The 24,495-nt window shown below is 32.8% G+C and overlaps 4 protein-coding genes across 13 annotated transcripts; 3 read left to right on the top strand and 1 right to left on the bottom strand.

Annotated features, from left to right (window-relative positions):
* The first annotated feature begins 9,821 nt into the window (after positions 1–9,821).
* On the top strand, positions 9,822–13,290 carry LOC136779947 (decapping and exoribonuclease protein-like). Of its 2 annotated transcripts, XM_066737916.1 has the most exons (5): positions 9,822–10,389; positions 10,471–10,694; positions 10,994–11,056; positions 11,444–11,799; positions 11,863–13,290. In XM_066737916.1, exons 1-5 carry the CDS (start codon positions 10,073–10,075, stop codon positions 12,094–12,096), a joined length of 1,194 nt encoding a protein of 397 aa, XP_066594013.1. In that variant the 5' UTR covers positions 9,822–10,072; the 3' UTR covers positions 12,097–13,290. The 2 variants fall into 2 exon arrangements, with proteins under 2 accessions (XP_066594013.1, XP_066594014.1); XM_066737917.1 differs by lacking the exon at positions 10,994–11,056.
* Positions 13,291–19,699: 6,409 nt separating this feature from the next.
* On the top strand, positions 19,700–21,147 carry mTerf3 (mitochondrial transcription termination factor 3). The gene is made up of 2 exons (XM_066738100.1): positions 19,700–20,697; positions 20,770–21,147. Exons 1-2 carry the CDS (start codon positions 19,827–19,829, stop codon positions 21,045–21,047), a joined length of 1,149 nt encoding a protein of 382 aa, XP_066594197.1. The 5' UTR covers positions 19,700–19,826; the 3' UTR covers positions 21,048–21,147.
* A 138-nt stretch (positions 21,148–21,285) lies between these two features.
* LOC136780058 (endoplasmic reticulum-Golgi intermediate compartment protein 3) lies at positions 21,286–24,410 on the bottom strand. Of its 2 annotated transcripts, none has more exons than XM_066738097.1 (8): positions 24,052–24,410; positions 23,647–23,805; positions 23,457–23,573; positions 23,330–23,367; positions 23,174–23,244; positions 22,895–23,109; positions 22,703–22,831; positions 21,286–21,705 (listed from the first exon to the last, which is right to left on the bottom strand). In XM_066738097.1, the coding sequence occupies exons 1-8, from the start codon at positions 24,134–24,136 to the stop codon at positions 21,368–21,370; spliced, it is 1,152 nt and encodes a 383-aa protein (XP_066594194.1). In that variant the 5' UTR covers positions 24,137–24,410; the 3' UTR covers positions 21,286–21,367. The 2 variants fall into 2 exon arrangements, with proteins under 2 accessions (XP_066594194.1, XP_066594196.1); XM_066738099.1 differs by having other exon boundaries at positions 23,980–24,117.
* On the top strand, positions 21,663–22,701 carry LOC136780060 (reactive oxygen species modulator 1). Of its 8 annotated transcripts, none has more exons than XM_066738104.1 (4): positions 21,802–21,979; positions 22,060–22,128; positions 22,297–22,433; positions 22,500–22,701. In XM_066738104.1, the coding sequence occupies exons 3-4, from the start codon at positions 22,303–22,305 to the stop codon at positions 22,606–22,608; spliced, it is 240 nt and encodes a 79-aa protein (XP_066594201.1). In that variant the 5' UTR covers positions 21,802–21,979; positions 22,060–22,128; positions 22,297–22,302; the 3' UTR covers positions 22,609–22,701. The 8 variants fall into 8 exon arrangements, with proteins under 8 accessions (XP_066594206.1, XP_066594201.1, XP_066594203.1 ...); XM_066738102.1 differs by having other exon boundaries at positions 21,805–21,979; positions 22,060–22,093; XM_066738105.1 differs by having other exon boundaries at positions 21,813–21,949; positions 22,060–22,093.
* Positions 24,411–24,495: the final 85 nt, after the last annotated feature.

Here is a 24,495-nt window from a genome sequence, read left to right as displayed (position 1 = left end):
TGAAGTAATATTTTACTTTTTTCTTATTTTCTTCTTTTTAACGAAATTTATAAGGATAAATGATTTAATGCAAAATTGTATTAAAATATAATAATATTTGTTTATATAAGTGTAAAGTAAGAAGTTATTATTTTGTATCTAATGAATCCTGAATCAATGAGTGATAGGTGTACATTCTTTGAGTTACCTAATTATTAGCAGAAGTGTAAAACACAGTAAAATAAAAGTATAACATTCTTCCCAATTACAAACATTTATTGTGATATAAAGTATCATCTCCTAACCTAAAACCCAACAAGTTCCATAGTTAAGTAAGTTTTTGTAAAGAACGTTGACCACGAGGTGATAATTATTTAATTTAGGTTTCGCCCCTTCTAAGCTTCGTTTATTCTCTTTGCGGTATCGAAATTTGTATGGAAAACCCGAGTAACTAGTTAATAAATTTAATTGTTTCCTGCATCATTTTCGCGTTTTACTTTCTTTCCTTCTGACGTCACATCGCGTATATGTTTCTCTATTCGTATCGTTTGAAAAGATCTGTCCTAACCCTGCCCTTTACCATTTTCCAACTATAAGGATCGAGCTATCTCTGCAATTGGAGTCTATTTTTTGGAATTTTAAGTATCGTATGGAATTGGTCTAAATAGACATGATAATTTTAAATATGTTTGATTAAAAATATAAAAGATGGAATTTTTGATTAATTAGAGTATCAGGTATATTAGGGTTCTTCGATTTTTCTCGGTTTATTGCTCGGGACTCAGTGCTCGACCAGGTAACCGGGGTGATATGGAAAATTGTTTTAACCGCTATTAAAGTAAGGCCTTTTAAAACATCTGTTTATATATTGAACAGAATATATTTCCTCAATGTAGAAGGGCAAAAGGTTTTCTTTGAGTAATTCAAACGCGCCTTTGTCGATGTATTCGTTTTGGCAGTCAGTGAAGATCACAATAATATGGCACTTCTTGGTTAAACAGTCTTGCGCTTCAATAAACATAGGCGAGGTGGTATTTTCCGTCGTAATGGGCTGTCCCATGTTGTCCACGTCATCCACTATCTCCTCGTCTTGTTGATTCATCATCGATAGAATTTTCTTTAAGGAAATAAATTTGTTTTTTTTTCGTTGATCGGTGGGTCACATAAGTGTCAATCGAGTTGTTGTGAAGGGTTAAAATTTCATGAGTTCTATCACCTAATCTAAACAATAACTTAAAGTATCGGTCCTATCGTCCTCGAGTGTTTATAAGAGAGGCTTGCATGCATGACTCTTGTTCATCTGGCGTGGAACGATAAACAACGCTTTTAAAAAGACCGCACGGCGGCGGGTTTCTAAAAAGAGTGTCAGCATTGCCATTTATCTTCCCTGGCTTATGCTTCTTTATTTTGAAATTAAAATCTGAGATTTTCAACCACTAATTCCAAAGTTTCAATAATTTGTCTCTAACATACTTAAGTCACGCTAACGGTTTATGATCTGTTATTACCGTGAATTTATGTCCATACATGTAATGACGAAAGTAAAAATAGCTTAATAAAGGGCTAGACATTTATTTTCAACGGTCGAATATTTAACTTCCGTTTTATTTAAAACTCGCGAGATGTAAGCAATGGATTAATCTTTGCCTATCTCTCTTTGACTCAGCACGGCTCCTACCGCATAACCAAACGCGTCTGTGGTTACGATGAATGGCTTATTAAAATTGAGGTACTGGATTATTGGGTCTGTACAGTACAAAGGGCGTCTCATAAAATCTCGAACGATTTCTATTGTAAATGAGTCCAAACAAAACGCTTTGCCTTTTGCAATGTCTGTCAAAGGTTTTGCTTTTATGGAAAAGCTAGGTATGAATCGCCTGCAATAACCCACACAAGTCTAAAAGGCAGTTTTATGATTTTAGGGTTCCTAAATAACGGGAATTTTTTAGGGGCCTCGACGATTTTATGATCTGCTCGTATTCCGTCCTTACTAATTATCTGTCTCAAGTACACAAGCTCTTTTCTCAAGAAACTACACTTTTCCAGCTGTAATTTGGAAGTTACCTTTTTTCAACCTTTTCACTAGTCGCTTAAATTTGACCATATGTTTCCCGAGAGTCTTCGCGTAAATTACAATGTCGACCATATAGACAAACTGCTTGTTCCCTTGCACTCCTGCCAAGACAAAGTCCATAACGCACTAGAAAGTGGCTATTGTGTTTTTTAAGCCGAAAGGCATGTGTTTGAATTGGCAAGGCCCGTGGGGGGTCGAAAAAGACATTTTGTGCATGTCACGTTCGTCCATTTCGATTTGATGGAACCCAGATGCTGTGAGTGCAACATTGTGACGTATTTCCCCTCTCCTAGCTGGCCAAACATTTCTGTAATGTTAGAAGAGGGTATACCAATCGGTTACGGTCTTTTCGTTCAAGTGGCGGAAATTTATAACCGTACGTCAGCGTTTATTGCCGTCGATCTATTTCTTCTTCGGTACTATCCACACGTGGGAGTTATAGAAGGAAAAGGAAGGTTTGATAATATCATTATCTAGTAATTCTTGTACTTTGCCGATTTATTTTGGATCTATGAACGGGGAGAAATCGGTACCATTTAGTATGAATTTAGAATTTCATCGATGGTATAAAACGAGCACTTGAGCATATGTTGATCTGCCCTAACTTGCGTCCTGGCCTTTTAAAGTTTTCGACGTGTTTTGAGGTTAAATCTACAACATACTTTCGTTCTTCGACGTTCAAGCCTTCTAAATCTAAATCTAATCCTCAGTCCAGCTTCTTGCTGCTGGAGAATTGAAAAATATTTCTAGAATCAGTGGATTCAGTGGATTGATATACATATTTTATAAACGGCATCAGTAAACGGTGGTGTTTCGCTTGGCACCCCATTATACTTGAGAAGTTCCACCGTTGCAATTTTTACTATAAATTTTTCTTCATTAATATTCAACGCAGCAATATAGGCGTAACCTTTAGAATTAGTAATTAACGCTTTTCCTACATACACTCCTTGGGATTTAGTAAATCTTTGAATCTAACTCTTTATATTTCAGGGTTTCCAACACGCATAAATTGAAGAGTTCACATGATTTTGCAGACAGTGAAATACATTTATACGTATTAAAAGGCACCACTACGTTATCTAACCTCAGACATTCGTCTTCGTAGCTAATTTTTACTCTATTACAAGAAAATAATTAAATTCCAAAAATTCTATTGTACTTAATAAGAAAGGAGTTCTCGACTACGTGAAACTTAGTATCTACCCTAAATATTCTCAGGTAGACTGAGCCTATACGTAATCAATCTCCCGTCGATGATCCCCGTTAACGAAAAAATTTATGAATTATGAAGCTCGCAGTTTCTTAATTTATTGAGTTTTGTACTATTTACTTGCGTACCAGTGATTAATAAGATTTCAGTTATACCTATAGCAATGACGTAGATATGCAATCGACGCTCTGATGATTGCTATGGGCTAGGTTGATACATGTATAGGTCAACCTGGAATTACTCGAAATGTGTTTGAGTTAAGGGAGGAAATACTTGTAAAAGCTTCAAAAATGGATAATTTTCAATTTTTTTGTTTATACAGAAAACTCGTTTCTAGGTGTTTGAAAGTAATATATATAATAGTTTATATCTTTATCTAAAATCCGCTCCCCCCGCTTTTTTTTAATACAAAATGGTCGACTTTTTCGTACATCTTTATGCCAATGCAACGCCCGTGTCTCAAAACGGTGCAATTTACTGATATTTCAATTATTCTCTAAAATTAAGGAACAATATATAAATGTGTCATTTACATCTGTAGTTTCTATTTGAACCGTCAATATTTGAAAACTCATTAAGTTTGGAAAAGTTATACGCTTTTAAATTAATAATGTTAATTTTCGCCCTATTTTTCTTTATTTTTATTGCGTAAAACTAGTGTTTTGTTTACGAATATGTAAAAACACGTAGGTTCAGACAGAAAGTGATAATATTATAAAACACTGTTGAAAATTTTATCAAGATCGGTTGAACAGTTTTTAAATGAGAGCTTACGCCAATTTAAAAAAATACATTTCGAGAAAGAGGGGTTTAAAATTTTCCTCCCTTACTTACTTACGTACCCAGAGCATTATAGGACTACTCGCACAGCGCAACACCCTTAAGGCTATAACTTCTTAGATTTTTTTAATTTTACTTCAAAACTTTGGAAATATAATGTTGAAGATATACTCTAGCCATTTATGAAAACAAACAAAAATGCAGTTTTTTAAGCTTTTACGTGTTTATCCCCCCTTTTAAGCCTTTACCGTTTACAATTCCGTCAATAATTATCAAACTTAATATTTCAATGATTTATCGAATCGCAAATCCCACTTCTGACAAGAATTTTGTAACATCCCATACATAGCACACTTGACTAAAAGTTGTCCCATAGACATCTTTTAGTCATCCAATTGACTAAAAGACACCTAAAAGATGTCTTTAAGTCATTTGGTGCTCTATGGGATATCCTGACTCGTTAGGACAGAATTCAGTAGGTATACAATAAAAGGTAAGTTCTAAAGATATCCGTTTCGGGCACTATACTTTGAACTAGTTTACCCGGGAGTGGTTGCGATTCGAATATGCAAAAGGATTAAATAATGATATATTTACTTACATAAATCTGCAAACTGCTCTTGCTCAGGAAATATGGAGAGGTGATGTTCAATTGAAGCAGGCACTGACTTTACTTATTAATGTAGAAATGATACATAATTTTAATAAAAATAGTAGATACAAGTTGAATTAACAAATAAAAAGAATGAAAATTAGCAGATTACTGGTACTTGATACGTGCAAATAGTCTGAGGACCGGAAAAAGAATGAATGTGTTTCTTAATTACTACTCTTACCAAACCTTGGAGTGAATTCCCTGAGTTCGGTAGTGGGAGGTGCGCAATAGTCTACAGCGCACTATGTTTGCCTCCCACTACCTTTAGTCGAGAAAATCGCCCCAATATAACGGTTTGGAGAACGCTAAGAGGTTTGCTTTTATGGAGGTATAATATACCTAGAGAGAAAGCATAAGCTTTCGGGGTTAAAGCCACAAGGGTGAGGAGAAAGAAGGCTGGCTGCCATCTTTATTAGTGATACCGTTAAAGGTTTTGATGTCGAGCGAGAGTCTCGCAAAGTCTTATATCGAAAACAAAACGATCTTGAGACGAAACTAACAATATTTTTTACGAGGCGAGACAAGATTTTCTTACCCTTGTCTCGCTTTCGGTGACGTTTCGAATATATATTTAAAATTTAATAGCTCTATAAGCTTCTTGAATGTGAAAATGTCAAATAGAATACACAGAAATCGGTAACCTATAATGTATCGACATCTTATTATACCGGAAACAATCAGTATTGCGAATTCAAAGAGCCGGCATAGATGAATCGAATTAGCGGCTCAAACAAAATTACCGCCCTTTGTAATACCGCATAATTTTACGAAATATCTTACTTACTTTATTACTGGTATATGTATACAGGGTGTATCAGCAACGATGCTTTTAATTTTAACCACATATTCTTAAGCATAAACTAAACCGAAAAGTCAGATACCATTAATACAGTAAAAGCATCGCTGCTGAGATAAATCAATTTTAAACCGATAAATAAGGGCTTCGATTCAACGGAAGAATTACTTTACTCTCACATTCATTGACAGCTCCCTTTCGAAAAACAAAAGAAGCTCGTACTTCTCCACGTTCCATATTACCGTACACGCACGGACGCAACTACACCTATTATTCTTCAGCATCAAACTATTATTAAATTGAAAATTCCTATGAAAAATTTACAACGACATTAATATTTTTTAGAAGGTAAATTTTTCGAGGTACCTTCCATCCTCTAGATCCATTGCTTTTTGCAAAGTCAGGGGCACCTCGTGAAGGGTATAACAATGGTCTTGAACAGAGCAGAGGCTATGTTTGTTCATTTCTGGTTTTTTCTTATTAAATATACAAATAATTTGTATATTTAAAAAGAAAAAGGCAAAAACGAACAAAACTCGTTGCGCGTAACTCTGTTCCTGAGCATGTTTGCTCTTACCCCCGAGAAGGGAGGGGAAGGGTAACAAAATTTGGAAATAGGAACCTGAAAAAGAAAGTCTACCTATCACCGAAAGCTGTAACAACCTACCTATAATACACAAAGCTAAAAATCCTACCTATCGGAAAGCTAAACCTGAAAAGAAAAATACACATGCACGCAAAATATAATAACGCAACGAAGAACCTGAAAAAAAACACACGCACGCAAAATATGTTAACGCAAAGAAAAACCTGAAAAAAGCCTACCTAACACCGAAAGCTATAATGCCTACCTAAAACGCAAAGCTAGGGTGTCGTACCTATATCGAAAATCTAAACCTGAAAACACAAGAATAAATAAAGAAACGGTTTTAACCGAAGAAGGACCGATTGGAACCTACCAGTAGGTTCTTTCGGTTATTCTTAGGTTAATAAAAAAAATCCACAGTTTTACCCGTGGGACTCACTCTTTCGGCGAAAATCCAACGACGATCCTTCTGCAGCCTGCAGGATATGATGACGATGACGAAGACGACACTCGCGATAATTTAATTTTAAATTAATACGACGCGACGCGGATTTCTTAAACGAAGCTACACGACCCGGATATTTAAACAAATTATAAATCGCGACGCGCACTTTCATCTTAAAGTGAGATCGCCCATTAAAAAGAAAAAAAAAAGTTATTGACTTAAATTCTATTTAAGTTATTTTTCGGTTCATTCTAACTATGAAAAAAAAAAATAATTAATACTCACAGGCTATGAAAGTCCTTGAGGCTGTTGCCCTTGGCCGCTGCAAGCACCAAAACATTGCACTGCAGGTACAACACTCGCGACGCGGAAGAGATTAAAAAATTTATTGCGTAAATTGGAAGCTTACAAATTGCACTGCGCGACGCGAAAGTTTAAGAATTTCATTTCGCGACGCGGACGTTCGATTCGCGCACTGTCACCCCAAAGTGAGGTCGCCCACTATAACAGAAAGAAAAAATAATTATGTTATTAAATTAAACATTTTCATTGAATTTTGAAGTTTTGTCTAGTTTTAAAAGAAAAATAATGCTACTTCAGGCTATGAGAATCCTTGAAGATGTTGCCCTTAGCCGCTGCAAGCACCAAAACACTGCACTGTCACAACACTCGCGCCGCGCACTATCTTTATATTCGAATTTATTTCGTACGTAAATACTTTTATTTTAATCACACTATGCACATTCCCCTGTTTTATTGATTAAATTGAACCGGCACTGACAAAAATATCCTCAATCAATGAACAAAATTTTTCGTTATAACAATGCATAAATTTCATTAATACAACAAATGAAATCATTGATATAATAATGAATAGTTCATTACGTACTAAACTATTCGGTATACGAATCAATGTACCTGTTATATTAATTCACTTGTTCATTGTCATAGCAAAAACTTGTTCAATCCTTAAAGTATATTTTCTCTGTGGGGTAAAATTAAATAATTACACTAGAAAAAATGCACGCGCGTGATTAAAATAAACTGCTTCATTATTTTTAATCCTGAATAATTAATCGGTTGTCGGCGATTACGACGAAAAAAAAACCGGCGCGCGCGATTCACCGACAGCCACCACGTGCAGATTCGAAAACTGAACTGTCACTTTTGACAAGCAACGTGCTCATCCAGAAGTGACGTAATCGAATCTGATTGGTTGCAACTTTGGACTACGTTAATCAGGTGCGATTAATGAGTGAGCTGCTTAATGCACACTTCCGGTCTGGATGATCTTAAGACGGGAGCCATTTTGGATTTAAAACGGCGCGATTGCTGATTAATTATCTGCATTTTTATAACCAATCAACGATTATCATCCTAAATTCAGCAAATAATTCAACATTAAGCATGTTTAAACAACTTAGCACTACGATAGCACTGCTTAAAATTAAGACGCGTCATGATTAATCTTGAATTAACAGAATTGACCGATCATAACACAGCGTTAAGGTGTTTGCTTTGCTAATAAAAATGATTTTCTTAATTAAGATGAAACCAGGCTAGCAATTGGTTAGTTTTACTGGCAAGTCCATTTAGACAGACACTATGCACAAAGTATCAGGCAAATAGGGCATAAAGAAAAAATTATTCTTAATTATGTATCTTGTCCTTTCATAAAATGAGAAAAGGCCTATATTTATTCTTAAAGGGATCCTTCAGACTCTCTTCTTAGACCGCAACTTCGAGACAAGACTATGGCATTACTTGTGTGAAAACCTATTTTCAAGTCATTTACTTTTTTAATAACGTAGCAATCTGCTTTATGTAATAGAACAGTAAGTTTCTCAAAAACCGAACTTAGATTTTCTGACTACCTCGTAAGATAAAGTAGTTCATAAAGCGCATTGCCGAAAGGTGAAACGGCTTCAAAATTAATCTACAAATAATGCCATATCATTGCCTAGAATTTTCAAATTAATAGGTGCTTTTGAGGATTCCCTTAAAAATAGACAGAAAATAAATTTCAGGAATGTAAGACATAAGGAAATAATATAAATAATTGGTGTAATTGCGTACCTGTGTGTATATGCGTGAAGGACAACACGGAACGATGTAGAAGTACGAACCTTTTGTTTTTCGAAGGGGAACTGTTAACGAAACTGAGAGTAAAGTAATTTTTCCGTAGAATCAAAGCCCTGATTTATTGGTTTAAAATTAATTTATCTCAGCAATGATGCTTTTACGGGTGTCATAGTATAGGACTTTTCTGCTTAGTTTAGCCTCAGGTATATGTGGTTAAAATTAAAAACATTATCGCTTTTACACCCGTATATATTGATATATGTATACACACACAACTATAACTAATCCTAACTATATTTGTATGAAATAGTTGTATTAATGCATTTGTAGCGGCCCTCGACTTTAAAGTCGGCACATTCTTAGATCTTTTTTCTTACCGCGGTTATGCGTTTACTGTTTGATTAATGATTATATCGCGCATGGAAACTTGTATATATTTTCATGTAAATTTGTATTATCAATTATTTGTAGATATAAAAAAGTCTCTTAACCGAGATTTCCGATTCGATACCGAGACGAGACTACTCTTGTTAAAATATTTCGAGATCGAGACGGAAATTAAGCAAATCTCGAATCGTCGAGATGAAATACATACAAGTCTCGCCGAGTCCAGTCAAGACCGAAGCCCTAATAATTACGCCTTCCTTTTCTAAAGATAGTTAATGTCATGATTTGACATTTATAAAGAATCAAGTTTGTATTCCAAAATTGTGATTTATATAAAAAAAATAAAACCTACTGTTATTAAATATATTTTTTTATATAAACTTGTATAAAAGTAACCAGAAAATTACAATAAAATGGTATTTCAAAATGCCTATGCGTTTATTTGTCAAATTTAGCTAAATTTTAAAAGAAGCCTGTAACTAATTTTAATATCACATACGCTTACAAGATACAACTTAAAAATAAATACACTACTAATAATCAAATAATTAAAAAATATTAAGTTTATTATACATCCGCATCATGTGGAATTAATATTTCATATTATCATAGATAGTCGATACTTGGCAGTTTTGTGTATGTATAAATATGATGACGTCTGTAGATGACGAGGGCTCGTGTTCGGAATCTCGGCTACCATGCATGAGAAGAAAGGACGAAGCACGCCTCTCCCAATCATTTTTATCGAGCGCATTAATTTCAGCTAGCGTCCTTTTTTCTTCTGATTTGTTTAGAGCTCAGTTCTATAGTACCCCTTATAGAAGTCAGAACAAAAAAATCTGAATAGAGTTTCTGGTGTCGCACAAACACATCTTTACTTCCTCAATTTTGTACCTACTTATAAACAAGTCCGTTACATTTGTATAGTGTGATTCATAATAAACAGATCAAATCTCTTCTCTTCTTGCACGATAGTAAATATTACTCCGACAATTTAATTTTCATCGACAGATTGTTTAATCGTTAGGAGAGAAGGTTTTTGTGAATATCTATTGCTGCCTTTGCGTATTTAATTATGTCGACGAAGTCTTGCATGAAAATCAATTCAAAATTGGGTCCATGTCCTGATATTACTGATATCAAAGTAGTGGGCTATTATAGTATAGTAGAGGAAGAGGACAGTGTACCCAAAAGAGGTAAAAAGTTAATTATAAAATCCGATTGTTCAAAGTTAAGATTTTATAAGCATCCTAATGGTATTATAAATTATGATTTAAATATAACAATAACAAGAGATAAGGTAACAGAAAAGACCCAAGCTCTAAATTATATGTTGAAATGGATATCTGAAAATATGTCAGTTATACAAGAAAAAGATCCATATGGATATGGGTATATATTTCTATAAATACTTTGCCAAATATGAAGTCAATTTTTTTGTGTATTTGATTTTAATTAATTGTTATACCACAGGGGTAAGCCACATTTTGTAAGCATCAAAGGTACTATTGGCACATTACTATGCACACCATCTGAAAAACGTGATGGATGGATTATTTGTGCTGTAAAATTCCAAGATGTTATATACCTCTCAGTGTATAAAGAAGATAAAGAAAGTCAGACATTTTGGAAACAAAACAATCATATGAGTAAATTTACAAAATGGGGTTTTAAATTTGAGCAATATGTATTATCAGGTATTTATAATATTCAAATAAATTTTTAGAAAAATATATATAACTTTTCTTTTTAGGTTTTTCGAATTGTAGAATAAAATACACAGAGTGATAGAAAAATTCTAGTTCCCTAAAACAATTAATGAACAAAGTTTCTTTGAAGTAATCTATATTTAATTAATATTTTTAGAGTTTTATATGTACAATCTACATACCAGCATACCACGTGCTGATATTGAATAAATTTTAGATGAAGTATTAAAAAACGTATGAAACACATTTTATAAGTTTTTTTTCCGAAACATATATTTTTGTTATAGAATCTATTATGGCGAATCTCGAATGCTTTCGAAGATACTTTATGACTGGCCCATTCAATTCAGGTATTTATGATATATTTAGGTTTCAAATTAGAGGTAGATGAACGAATACATGTTTATATGTGTATAAGTTACTTGCATTACTTCAGAAAAATCCAAATTTTTCATAAACGCCTGAATTGATTAATATATTTATGTGTTTAAGAAGCACTGCCAAAATCAATTACAATAATAATATATAATTAATACAATAAAAACTCAGAACATCTTTCATACGTCCTTTAATATTCATCAAAAATTAAAGCAATATTACAATGTATTATGTAAATTTCGTAAGATACTATAAGAATATATTTCCCCCGATGTTTAAAAATGCTTCACTCTTTAGTTATTATAGAGGCCCAGGACTTTTCAAACATCCTGTATAATAAACTATTTTTTTATAAATAGATTCTCCTGATAGTGAACCAAAACCTGCGCAGCCTGTGGTTGATTTAGAAGAGTTTTGTTGTGTATTCAGAGCTCAATTTGGCAAATTTACATTGCTTTATAGAGCTGAAATAGATGGTGTTAAATTACATAATAAAGCTGATGATTTGCTGAAACAAAAGGCAGAATTTGTAGAAGTAAAAACTAATGGAGAGAGATACGATTATGCCTTCAAACATAAATTAAGGGATAATCATAAGTATATCAAGTGGTGGGCGCAATCCTACTTAGCAAATACACAGACTATAATTTGCGGTTTTAGAAATCCTACTGGCATCGTCAAATCTATTAAAATCTTCAAATTGTCAGAAATAGAAGTAGGTAATCTTTGTTTCTTCAATCTTTAATGAATTCATTAAAAATAATATTTTTATTTACAGGAGAACATAGCATGCAGTGATAAGTGCAAAAGATCTGCATTACAAATATTAACGTATATTCATGACAACGTTGTAAAAAACTATGATGAATGCATTTACAAATTTTCATTTGACGTTGATCAACAAGATACTATTTTTATGCAAGAATTAAGTCCATCTAATGAGAAATACAATTTTTTGCCCAAAGACTTCATAGAAAAAGCAATGAGTTATGAAAATTCAAATACAGCTTAACATGCTGAACGCTACGCGTATTTCTAATACAATCCTGTTCAGGCTACGCGCACCACTTAGTAGCGCTGGTATTATAGGGTTAATATTTCTTATTGCGGTAGAAAATAATTTACGTTTGAAACGTGATTCTATACTATATAGGCATTCATTCAACACGTTACACGTCAAAGTCTGTTTTTATAATTAAATTCTATATCATGTTACACGCTATCAGGCAGCGGTGGTTGACGCAGCCTAAACGGAAAGTTCAGTTTCAGTCACTGATAGCTAACGTGGCACTCAAAGGAAAGGTTTCCGTAAAAAGTTGTGAAAAATTGCATTACTTTTGGAATTATCTTTTTGTATAAAAGAATTATTCTTGGTAATTAGATGGAGTACATATTATTCTTCTATTAATGAATAGTGCATTCCAATTTTATTGATACAAAATGGCGTCAGTAAATCCTGTTAAATAAAGTCATGAATTGGTCTATACGGGGCGTTCTACAGCCTTGTTAATCCATATGAATTAAAAAAAGGATTAAATATTAAACTAAACTAATTTTGGAGGGCTTTATCGTTTTTTGATTTTCAAAAAACTATCAAACGTCTAAATGGTTTTATTTTGAAACGAAAAATGCTGTAAGCAGAAAATATTGTTTTCACATGAAACGTCCAATACTTACACGTTTGGTGGTTTTTCGAAAATCAAAAAACGATAAAGCCCCCCGAATTTAGTCTAGTTTAATAATATTTCACCATTTTCTTATTTAGATGTACTGGTAAAGCTGTAGAGCGCCCTGCGTAGACCAATTCATGACTTATTTATTTAACAGGATTTGCTCACGCCATTTTGGATTGTTTTGTATCAATAACAGTGGAATGTACTCTTCATTAATAGAAGAATAATGTGTACTGCATCCAATTTTCAAGAGTAATTCTTTTATACAAAAAAGTAATTCCAAACTAATGCAACTTTTCACAACTTTTTACGGAAACCTCCCTTTAATAGGTTTAAAAAAAACATTTTGAAATGTTTAAAAATTTTTTATATTTATATTAATAAGAGCTTGAGTATTATATAAAAAGTAAAATATATACTTTACGTGACACTATATGGCCTTACCCCAACATCTACATCTCAATACTGTGCCTGTTATATATGCTAATAATTTTTATTAATGTATTCACTGATAATACACTTAAATAAACAGATATACATCAGATTTACCTCAAATTTAAAATACCCATCATCATCAATTGCAGCGAGGTAGTGCCCCTTATAATATCTCAGGTAGGTAATCTTTATAGTCTTGAAAACAACACACGATGCAAATAAAAAGTAAACATTTCTTCATTATTTGGACTATAATTGACGATAATTAATTTACTTGAAATTGACTCATGATTTAAATCATTTATTGTCCCTACAAAGTGACAAAAATATGTTGTAAGATTTACACTAATTCATGTGAAAAAGTTTGCACAGCATTTGCATCATTTTTATTTATACGATTTCACATGTGTAATTAGATATATACAGGGTGTATCAACAATAATATTTTTAATTTTAACCACATATTCTTGAGCATAAACTAAATAAAAAAGTCCTATACTATACCATCCGTAAAAGCATCATTGCTAAGATAAATCAATTTTAAACCGATAAATCAGGGCTTTAATTAAAACGGAAAAATGATGTGTATAACTATATATACTAATTATAAATATTACCTCCTAACGTCCTACATTCCTGATCTTGGTGCTGTATAAAATCTATTTTCTTCATATTTTAAAAGGATCCACGAAAGTGCCTATTAAGTTGAAAATTCCAGAGAACAATACGGCGTTATACTTAGGTTAATTTTGAAACCGTTTTATCTTTTCGATGACGCAACATATGAACTGCTCTAAGAGTGTCAAAAATAAGTATTATATTAAAAAAGCGATTATAAGAAATTATAATTTTTCCTGTTTTTCAAAATCTTACTGTTTTATCAGATAGAGCAATTTTCTGCATCATTGAAAGAGAAAAATGACTAGAAAATAGATTTTCCAATAAAAACATAGTCTTCTCTGAAAACTTCAATCTAAGTAGAGAGTTTGAGGGATCCCTCCTTATCTTATTTTATGAAAGGACAAGCCACAAGATTAATAATATTTTTTTCTTTATGCCATAGATTGTCCATTGTTTTTGCCTAATACTTTTTGCACAGTATCTACCTAAATGGACTTGCCAATGAAACTAGCCAATTGCTAGACCAGATTCTAGTTTATAATGACTAGAAGGTGATATGGTCACCAAAATGAAATATTGACCAATTCACTAAGGAAATCGTAATAAAATGAAGAGGAAAGCATATGTATTTACTATAACTTATCTGGAATCTTTTCGTACCTAAGAGCGTACAAAAACTGTGAATAAAAATCTACTGCATTAACAAAAACTATTCTTAATTTTATGGCTTGTCCTATCATAAATTGAAAAAAGGCTTATTTATTTTTATAGGGGTCTCTTTAGCTCTCGACTTAGGACAAAATTTCCAGAGATGACTATGGCTTTACTTGAAAACCATTTTTCAAATCATTTTGCTCTTCCAATGATGCAGCAAACAGCTTTATCCGTTAAAAAAGTAAAATTTTTAAAGACAGAAAGAAACAACATTTCTTATAATCGCTTTTTTAATATAGTACTTATTTTTTTACTGCCTTAGAGTAGCTCATATGCCGCGTCACCGAAAAGATAAAACGGCTTCAAAATTAATCTAAAAATAACGCCGTATTATTCTCAAAAATTTTCAACTTAATAGGCGATTTCGAGGATCCTCTTAAAACAGGCAGAAAATAAATTTCATCAGCACCAGGATCAGGAATATAAGACTTTAAGAGGTAATGCTTATAATTAGTACCTATATTTTCACATGTGTGCGTGTGGCAATACGGAACGGTGAAGTGCGAGTTTCTTTTGTTTATCGAAAGAGAACTGCCAACGAAAGTGAGAGTAAAGTAAATTTCCGTGGAATCGAATCCCTGATTTGTCAGTTTAAAATTGATTTATCTCAGCAATGATGCTTTTACTGTATTAATGGTACATGATTTTTCGACTTAGTAAATGCTCAAGAATATGTGGTTAAAATTAAAAGCATCATTACTGATACACCCTGTATATACTTAAAAACACCATAGTAAATATGGCCGCTGCTTTACCTTACCCTTCCCCTTTTCCACTCATCCTTTCCCCTAATGTTCTCTTCAGTTACATACTTCATACCTCAAATCTCTATACCTGGGAAATATATTCTGTCCACCATATCATTAAAGGTTTTAAAGAACCTTACTTCCCAAGCAGAGAAGGTTTCCTCCATCAAGCGGCCTACCTGAACTAGCATCCTGACGGCCTGAAAGTGGCTGTGAACCCCCGTCCGCTCATAACCAAGGTCTGTGGGTGGATGAGCAGAACGTGAAGTACATACAATGAAGGTCATCGCACACGACGCTATTTTTCAGCCATAGGACTGTCATGAGCAGTGTCACTAATCGAGCACCAAACATTTCGCTTAATATTATATTATTAAATTGTTTTAAAAGAATCTAGATGACGACCGTGATGAACATTACATTGATATTTATAGCTCATTAAAAATAGATGTTAAATATGCAGAAGCAACTTCATCTATAACTTCGATTGATCAATGCATGTTTTCCCCAATATATACGAAAATGAACAAAATTATGAATATGTACAACCGATAGAAAGTAATTTGGAATGCGATATTGTTAATAACGTAATTTGTAGCGCTATTTCTTATGTTCTTCGAAAGTTATGTAGGTCGTTCTTGTTTATCTACTTTTACAACTGACAAAAATTATAAATTCATTTTTATACAAAAACACTTTCTTAATTTCGGATTCTTAGAAAATCCTTCTAATATTCTATTTAAATACTTTGCTATAGTTGAAGCACATCTGAGGGAACATATATTTTCATTGTTGTAAATATCATAAAAAATTATATTTTCCTTTATTAGAAATGGTAAAAATTTGAGTACCGCATGAAAAACATGGAATTATTGGATGTAGATTTACTACAACTGAAAGGTATAATAATTTTTTTAATGAAATTATTAAGAGATTTATTTTGATTACAACTATTACATTTAATAACGAGCAGAAAAGTGACATGAAATCGTTAAAACGTAAATTATTTACATCAAAAAGTGTACACAAGCTAATACTACTTTAAAAAATAAATATATATAATGTTATACGCATATTTTAAAGTTTAAAAAAGAAATATGGAAGTTAAACGAATTTATATATAGTTTAAAACAAAAGTAAAATATGTTTTCTACTATTTATATAGTTAGTTAAAGAGATATTGTAACGTTACTTAATAAAATAAAATTATGTTTCTAATTCACAAATGTTGATCTACTTCTCTATATCTATACATATATCTATTATGCAATTAAAAAATTAAAAGTAATATATTTTGACATTGCATACATTTAATATCTTGACATTTTGATTGAAGATTCGACAGCATATTTCCTATTGACTGCCGCTATACTCGTCTCTATTTTCGGGCCAAATTGCGCGAAGCGAGTGCGATGAGTGATGATCTCCATGCTTCACGTTCCGTTCATCCACAGACCTTCCTCACACCGATTCACCTCCGATCACCAACATTAATCAAGTGAAAACCATAAGGATTCTGTTTGATTTTTTAACCTAAAATTGTAAATATCAAATTTTAGCTGCGCATAATAAAAATGAAAGAAATGGTAAATATGCCACAAAAGTTGAACATATTCTTAGAATTTATGGAAGGAGGTGTAACGTCCAGAGTTGTTCGATCGCTAATTTAACTATTCTTAGAAGCACGAAATTTAAACTTCAATTTCTAAATGGTCGTTTGAATACTTAGGTAGCGTAATTAATCTTTAAGTAAGGTGTCGTAGGTAAATTAAAAAACTCTGGGCGCACAAAATGAAGAAAGAGATGAAAATTAAATTTTTGAAATAAATATAATTCAATTTGTTACCTGTTGATGATAATATAATTTAAAATGAATAGGTAGCAGGGAACTCTCCTGTTAACCTATTGCAAATAGACTACGGATGTCATCGCCGTAGGGAACCAAGGATGATTGTGTATGATCGTGAGAAGATGTGTGCACTGAGTCGAATGTAAAAATGATTTTTAATGAAATAAAAATATGATAAATTCCCGCGTGTATAAAATACAACTGACTAATACATATGCGTTTTGAAAAATAAAAAGAAAAGAAACGCGAACTTGTTCTCGCTCTCTAGGTACAAATCACAACCGCATTTGATAAATTAATTAACTGGACTCGGAATGATTCAGTTAGAATAAAATACGAGCAAAGAGAGAGACCGGCGTCCACCTGCTCCGTCGCTCCGCGCTTAAATAATTAGCCGGGGGGAGTCGTCACGTCACTTCTGACCAATCAGAAGGCGCTACCGGCTGAGCTTGGGTACGCTGGAGAGTGAGACAAAGGTGCTGAGCTTGCAACTTTAATATACAATCGTTTACTTATAACTAAGATGCAATTATTAGTACATAATAAAAAAATATATTAAACAAAATTTAGCAATAGCTAAATATGGCATCGGCCAACGCATGAGCAAAATTTCCTAGTCTAGGCGTAAAAAAATAGAAAAAGAAAAAGGCGACAATTGCAACGGAGAAGACGATCACCGTTATAGGGTTGTAAATAATAATCCCACAACAATTTAATTGTTAAAACGGTTGACCGCTCTCAAGGGCAAGTTATTTAAAGATTTGCACGTGGCTGCCTATAATTCGATATATATAGCTACTGCAATGTGAGACCGGATATACAATGATCTAATGTTTCTTATTTCTACGGTTGGAACTATATGTATAAACGGTGGCCCGAATGGTTACGGAGAGGAAAAATGCGATTTTTATAATTATATAAGTGTGAAGAAAGAATGCCCGAATGATTATGGAGGAAGAAGCACTTAATATATTTAGCACAATTACGTTCCTCACGGTTTGTTGGGGTTCGGAAAATCAAAGTTCCAGTATCTATCTTCGTAGATAATAGAATTTACAAAATTCAGGTTATTATCCTTGCGTTCAAGGGTTTTCCTATGTAAATAAAAGGCATGTTTACAGCAAAGACAAATGTTAAGCGGAGCGATAAATAGCAGTGATCTATTGCAAATGTTACAAAAGATACGATTAACATCTTTCATAACTCTAGGGCGATGTTGACGCATAGCTGCTAGGGTACTGCGTTTTTGAACCGGAAGGGCAACCTCGCAATAAGCACAGGTCCTCTGGGCTGGATTGGTCCTAACATATTTGTATAATAAACGCTCGCAAACGAAAAATTCCTTTGGGGCCATGCTGTTGAACAGAATGAATTTGGTGGTTTATAGAAATGGACACAGGGTGTATTGGAGAAAGGATGGAGTAGCACAAGGCAGTAAGCGTGAGATCCGCTGTTTTTGCGTCTGAAAGAAATGCTTTATCGCTAGTGGGACTACTATCAATTGGATTAGAAGGAAAGAAAAAATATTAATAATCGTTAAGCAAATTAATCCCGGGAGGGGAAAAAAAAGGAAAATGAAAATAGATTTTAGATTTTTCTATTCCGGACAACTTTTTTGATTTAAAAGATTTTGTTTTAAATCTAATCTGCTATCTTCAATTTTTTATACCAGATTAAATGGAAGGAAAGGAAATTATCAGTACCAGTATTTTGAATGATCAAAATGGAAAAATATAGATTTAAAAATAACGATCTCGCAATCGAGTTAATTAAGTCCTTTCGAAGAAAGGGGGAGAATAAGAAACTGAAACTATGGCGTGAAAGATAAGAAAGGTGGCCAAGCGCGCGTTAGGAAAATACATATACCAATAGCTGAATATCGTCATTGTTGACAGTCCAGCAGTACATATGTATAATATAAAAAAATTTTAAATAGTAGTCAAACATTTATTCTTCAGCTGCAGTCCGATTCGCGCATAAAACGCTCAGACTCAGAGTATATAGTTTACGTTACGTTTGTTATAGATTTTTAGCGCTTTATGTGTGCATATGCATGTATCGGATCGCAGCCTTTATAGTAAATGTATTAAAAGAAAAGTAAGGCCGTTGTGAAGCAGTCGAGAATATCTATATATATAAAATATAAATAATCGGTCTGGACGTTACAGAGGTCATTTCTTAAAAAGGACAAACGATAAAAAAGAGCTCTTGGAGAAAATAACTAAAATATTTTTTTATCAAATTGCATCTGGTGTAAAATATCTCCCCTGGGCCCTAATCTTATGTATGTATGTATGTATGTACATACACTAAGGCATATATGGCCGTTCTTTGATGCATTTAGGAATCGCGTTATAGGTCCGCTCATCATCAATAATTCAAAACGAAAAGTTCGAATTAGCAAAAAATACTTTCAATAATAGCATTTGCAATTTTTTTAATCAAAAATGTATGCTAACTCACGCTTTTCCGTCTTCAATTACTAATGTTGAGGGACTCTACATATAACGCGGTTCCTAAATACATCGAAGAATGCCATACATGCCGGTCAGTAATGTTACATACATATAAGTTAATATAAGTCGATAAGAAGCATGAGCCTAAAATGCTTAAAAAGGAGAATCATTAACTGTCATAAAGTGAGGTTATGGATACTATAAATAAAAAGTAATCTTAGCTGTCGTGAAATTTTACTTATTTAACAATGGCACATCAACGAGTGCTTTCTATAACACGTTTGTTAAATTTATCATTGTCGGCTAAAACGCCTTGTGTTTCAAAGATACATTCTCTTAATAACAAACAACTTAACACTGGACAGCAAAACAATGAAATTGATAAGGCAAATGAAAATTGTATAAAGACAAGGGATTCAGATATATCTATTACAAATAGTTTTCAAAAATTATGTTTAAATCTAAACAATGATGATAGTGATATTGATATTTTCAATATGCCTATTAAATTACCAAGTGCATTAGATAAATGTGATGAGGATGTTTCAGATATTGGACCTTATTATACCTCTACTTTTAATATTGCTAAATATGCTGATATTTCTACTACAATTCAGAAACTAGTTGATCTTGGTGTTAAACTTTATAAATATGATCATACTAACATCATGAATCATCTTCTAAATAGTGATTTTGATAGAGATATCAAACCTTATATAAAATTTTTAGTGGATTGTGGCTTACCTCTAGATAGTTTAGGAGAGTATATAAGTAAATGTCCATTCATTTTCAAAGAGGATTTGGATGATCTACATACAAGAATACGATACTTGAGAGCTCATAATTTTAGTATAGATATGATTAAAGTTATACTGTCAAAGAATCCAGGCTGGATAATATTTCCAACTAAGTTCATTGATAAAAGGCTAGGTTTCTTTCAAAAGAGATTCAAATTAAATGGATATCAAGTGAGAAAAGTAACAGTAAGACATCCTAAATTAATCACATTTAAAATGGAACACATAGAGATTTCAACCTTTTCTATCAAGGAAGAGATGGGATTTACACCTGAAGAAACAAAAAGTTTATTGTTAACAAAGCCACGAATATGGACAAAAAGTAAGTAAGGAAGTATCTCTTTTTATGCCTTAGTTATTAATATTTTGAGGATGATAAATAAAAAATTTACAGACAAAGAACGAGTTTTGAAAACTTTCGATTATGCCCATAATGTAATAAAAATTCCACACATACTTATAGTTCGTGAGCCAGAAATTCTGATGTGTCGAAAGGATAGATTGGAGGGAAGACATAAGTTTTTAATTGAATTGAAAAGGGATCAGTTTGACCCATTCAAACCATTATACATTTCACCAAAAAAACTCGTTGAGGGAAGTGATGCAGAATTTTGTGAAAATGTAGCTCATACAACCCTGGATATCTACAATGAGTTCTTGAAAACTTTATAACAATTTTTGAATAACATAAATATCTATTTATTTAAAAAAAGTGTATTAACTTCAACAGCCAGTTTTTCTGTACACATATAAAATGTACATATGATTATTATTTCTTTTGTGTTTCATAAAAATTGTAATTTAGCAATCATTGCTTCATTACAATATTATTAGCACTTGTCAGCAGACCAATACAATCTGATTTGCGCGCACTTAACAATCGCTATATACAGACTTTACAAATTTAGATCTTGACTGAGTTAAAAATTATATTATGAGATTTGCGAAAATTGATGCATATATATTTACATAGCTATCTATCTATCTATGTTCTAATTATACTTTCCTAGCTCAATCTTCTTTTTTATTGCCCTCACTGAATGATATAAAAGCGAATCTATAAGTCCAGCCACGGTAAACACTCCGCCAATAATGGCGCACGTATTTGTAGCAAAATGTCCAAAAGATTTTGCTTTCTCTGTATATTTAACCATTAGCGGACTTAGCTCATAACTAAAAAATACTCCTGGCATACCAGATTCCCCACTATACAAAGAGATTTGTCTGGAGTGCCGCGTTACAGAGAATTGATTGGTCAAAAGCGTGGAGCCGTCGGCACGAACGTAAGTTGTAGGAACAATTTTTATATAGTGATAAAACATCATTGCCCCTGCAAAAAAAAAGAAAAAAAATTGTAATTTCTTGAAATGTATGTATACACATATCATTATTCGAATAAAGCGCCCTTACTGCTTTAGGCAAGTGACGTCAGTCAACAACGGGGCCGGAAATAAAATAGACTCGAAAATATCGAAATAGAGGTTAGGTTAGAGGTTGATATGGCTATTGAGTATTGAAGCTCTCTCAAAACCCTCAATTATAAATACGACCAAAAAGAGAACACAATCATATTGGTAAATCAACAGCAACAGAAACAACCGATAGTAATTCATAGAATTTTAATCTCTACTACGTAAGTTGGGCTGTAAACGACAAACGTGAAAAACGATTTTCTTTTTTACAGGGATTGTTACGCGTTTTAAAGATAAGGGAATAAAGTATGTAGATTGATTCATAATGCTTCAATAAAAAAGTAAAGATATGTTTTTACAAGAATTAGAATATTACTGCTTTAAGAGATTCATTAGTTTGTGATAAATGGAGACAAATGGAGTGAAGCAATAGTAGAATTATTTGATACATCTTAATTAAGATATTTGGTTAACCTATAAATTTGTAAATTTTAATTGTTTAATTATAGTTAAAAATGCCGGTGGTTCAGGGAGGAGTGTACGGCCAGTCACCTAGTTGTTGGGATAGAATGAAGATGGGATTTGGAATAGGATTTTGTGTCGGACTAGCTTCTGGGGCTCTTTTTGGAGGATTTACTGCTCTGAGGTATGCAAATATTGGAAATCTCATATTTGTGTGTCAATAAAATTATTATCTTACTATTATTGTTAGGTATGGATTAAGAGGAAGGGAGTTAGTAAACAATGTGGGTAAGGTTATGCTCCAAGGAGGCGGAACCTTTGGTACGTTTATGGCTATTGGAACTGGCATACGCTGTTAATACACCATTTAGAGCAGAGACGTTAGCTTACACGCAATTGTAAAAATTTAATATTGTTATATTTTGTAATAAAATTCTGCAAAATTTACACTACCTTCTGTTGCTATAACAGTAGTATTATCCATCGGATTTGTTTTGCCAGGTATGTTGAGACCAAAGCTCAAATGTCGAATTTTGTGCGTCATATTAAATTGGGCAGAGGCAAAGCTTTTAACATCATGCACTGTAGAGATAAAAGATGTTTTCATTATTTGTGATACAATATAAGAATTTTTATTACACTTACCATGTGCATGATTTATGGAAAAGCTTTCCCCTGGTGCAATATGAAAGCTTCCACCCACTCTATTCACTTCCAGGTAACCATAAATTTGGCAGCCTTGAGTGAATGCATTTTTTATATTTACATCATTTTGACACTGTTTAATTATACTGGGATCTGGAGGTGCCCATTTTTTAAGTCGGTAAGCTTCTCTAACATCTTCACAGGTGTTACAGCATCTGCAAAAGTTTTTGTCTAGTATATACTACAGTAATTTGATTAATTTTATACTTCCTCACTTACTTTATGCCAGCTTCGGCATTAGCTGCTCCATAGCAGTCTCCACAAGTTTCAGCAACAGTGGTTACCTCTGGCTAAAGAGTAGATAAATTATTTTAATATATTTATAATTAAGATTATGTATTTCATAAAAATAAAAGGTCATGGTATTTACTTCACCTTATCTGTAACTTTTTGAGCTTTTGTATCAGTAATATCTAAATGGTTTTGTCATATAGAATATGCATTAGTTGATATAACATTTCTTGTTAATAGTAAGACTGTTCTTTTTATTAATATTTTATACCTGTTCTTTGTGGATCTTCTATAGGCCTACCGTCCAAGTCAAGACGCCTCTTAAAAATATTATGCTCTATTTGAAGATGCTGCTCACCAGTTGTATCCATTGCGTCAATAGATAGAACTACACATTATAATTTAAGTTTAGAAATGATACTACATATTCAATAAATAAATACTTTTTCAGTGCTACTTACGATCACAGGATATGGTAGGAATAACAATATCTAAATTAATTCTTAATTTAGAGCCCCTAGAAGTGTCTACAAATAACTCCTCGCTTAAACTTGGAGTAAGATAATAATTTACTTCAGATAAAAATAGTACTGCCATGATGATGGTACTAACGATTGTCACTGAAAATATTACGTTTATAGTCGTTTCAACATATTTAACATTAAGGAATGTCTATTATTTTTTGAGGTTATGGAAATATGAGGTTAGATTGACGTGCACAACTTAATTTATGAATAAGATGGATATATGAAATTAATAAATAAGATAAGAAACGGAATATTTAAAAGAATTACAATAAAATGATTATAAGAAGGTAAGGAGCAAAGTAGCAGCAAGTACAAGATAACGACAGGTCTGTTTGTTACCGATTGCACCGCTAAAAGTTCTCACAAGAACATCAGCTTCTTCTCGCACTTTTGGGTGCACGTCTAATTCTCGTAGGATTTTCATTTTTTCTTAACAATCTTATCTTTTGACAGCTTAGCTTTTATCTCTCAAATATTGACAGCAGCAGAAGTCAGTATGCCAAGCTCCAAACAAATCGCATGCTTGCTTACGTTTCGAATTTTTGTATACTCTTTCGTAGGTACCGTGGTATGTCAGGCGGCATGTTTTCATTGGATAAGCGCTGGCAAAGGCCCATATCTGCCACCAATCACGTTGATATACTATAAACTGCGAGAAATTGTTTCGGTTTGTATTTTAGCTTAAGGGCCGGTTGGTCCATCTATTGATAAAATTTATCAGCTTGGTAATAATTACAAACTGTAGTAAATTCTACTTAATTTTAAGCTTTACCAAAGGGATAA

The sequence above is a fragment of the Prorops nasuta genome, unplaced genomic scaffold (genome assembly GCF_024137725.1).
Source record: "Prorops nasuta isolate Cenicafe-Biocafe unplaced genomic scaffold, Cenicafe_Pnas_1.2 PNAS00018, whole genome shotgun sequence".
Classification (NCBI taxonomy): Eukaryota; Metazoa; Arthropoda; class Insecta; order Hymenoptera; family Bethylidae; genus Prorops; species Prorops nasuta.
This window is presented reverse-complemented; position numbering and strand designations above follow the sequence as displayed.

Bases quoted from the DNA above. Each gene is read 5' to 3' on its own strand.
- mTerf3 (XM_066738100.1), top strand. From the start codon at position 19,827: ATGGCACATCAACGAGTGCTTTCTATAACACGTTTGTTAAATTTATCA. The intron at 20,698-20,769 runs GTAAGTAAGGAA...AAAAATTTACAG, and splicing joins GCCACGAATATGGACAAAAA to ACAAAGAACGAGTTTTGAAA.
- LOC136780060 (XM_066738109.1), top strand. From the start codon at position 22,303: ATGCCGGTGGTTCAGGGAGGAGTGTACGGCCAGTCACCTAGTTGTTGG. The intron at 22,434-22,499 runs GTATGCAAATAT...TATTATTGTTAG, and splicing joins GGAGGATTTACTGCTCTGAG to GTATGGATTAAGAGGAAGGG.
- LOC136780058 (XM_066738097.1), bottom strand. From the start codon at position 24,136: ATGAAAATCCTACGAGAATTAGACGTGCACCCAAAAGTGCGAGAAGAA. The intron at 23,806-24,051 runs GTAACAAACAGA...TAATATTTTCAG, and splicing joins AACTTTTAGCGGTGCAATCG to TGACAATCGTTAGTACCATC. The intron at 22,832-22,894 runs GTAAGTGTAATA...TTATCTCTACAG, and splicing joins TTCCATAAATCATGCACATG to TGCATGATGTTAAAAGCTTT.
- LOC136779947 (XM_066737916.1), top strand. From the start codon at position 10,073: ATGTCGACGAAGTCTTGCATGAAAATCAATTCAAAATTGGGTCCATGT. The intron at 10,390-10,470 runs GTATATATTTCT...GTTATACCACAG, and splicing joins AAAGATCCATATGGATATGG to GGGTAAGCCACATTTTGTAA. The intron at 11,057-11,443 runs GTATTTATGATA...TTTTATAAATAG, and splicing joins GACTGGCCCATTCAATTCAG to ATTCTCCTGATAGTGAACCA.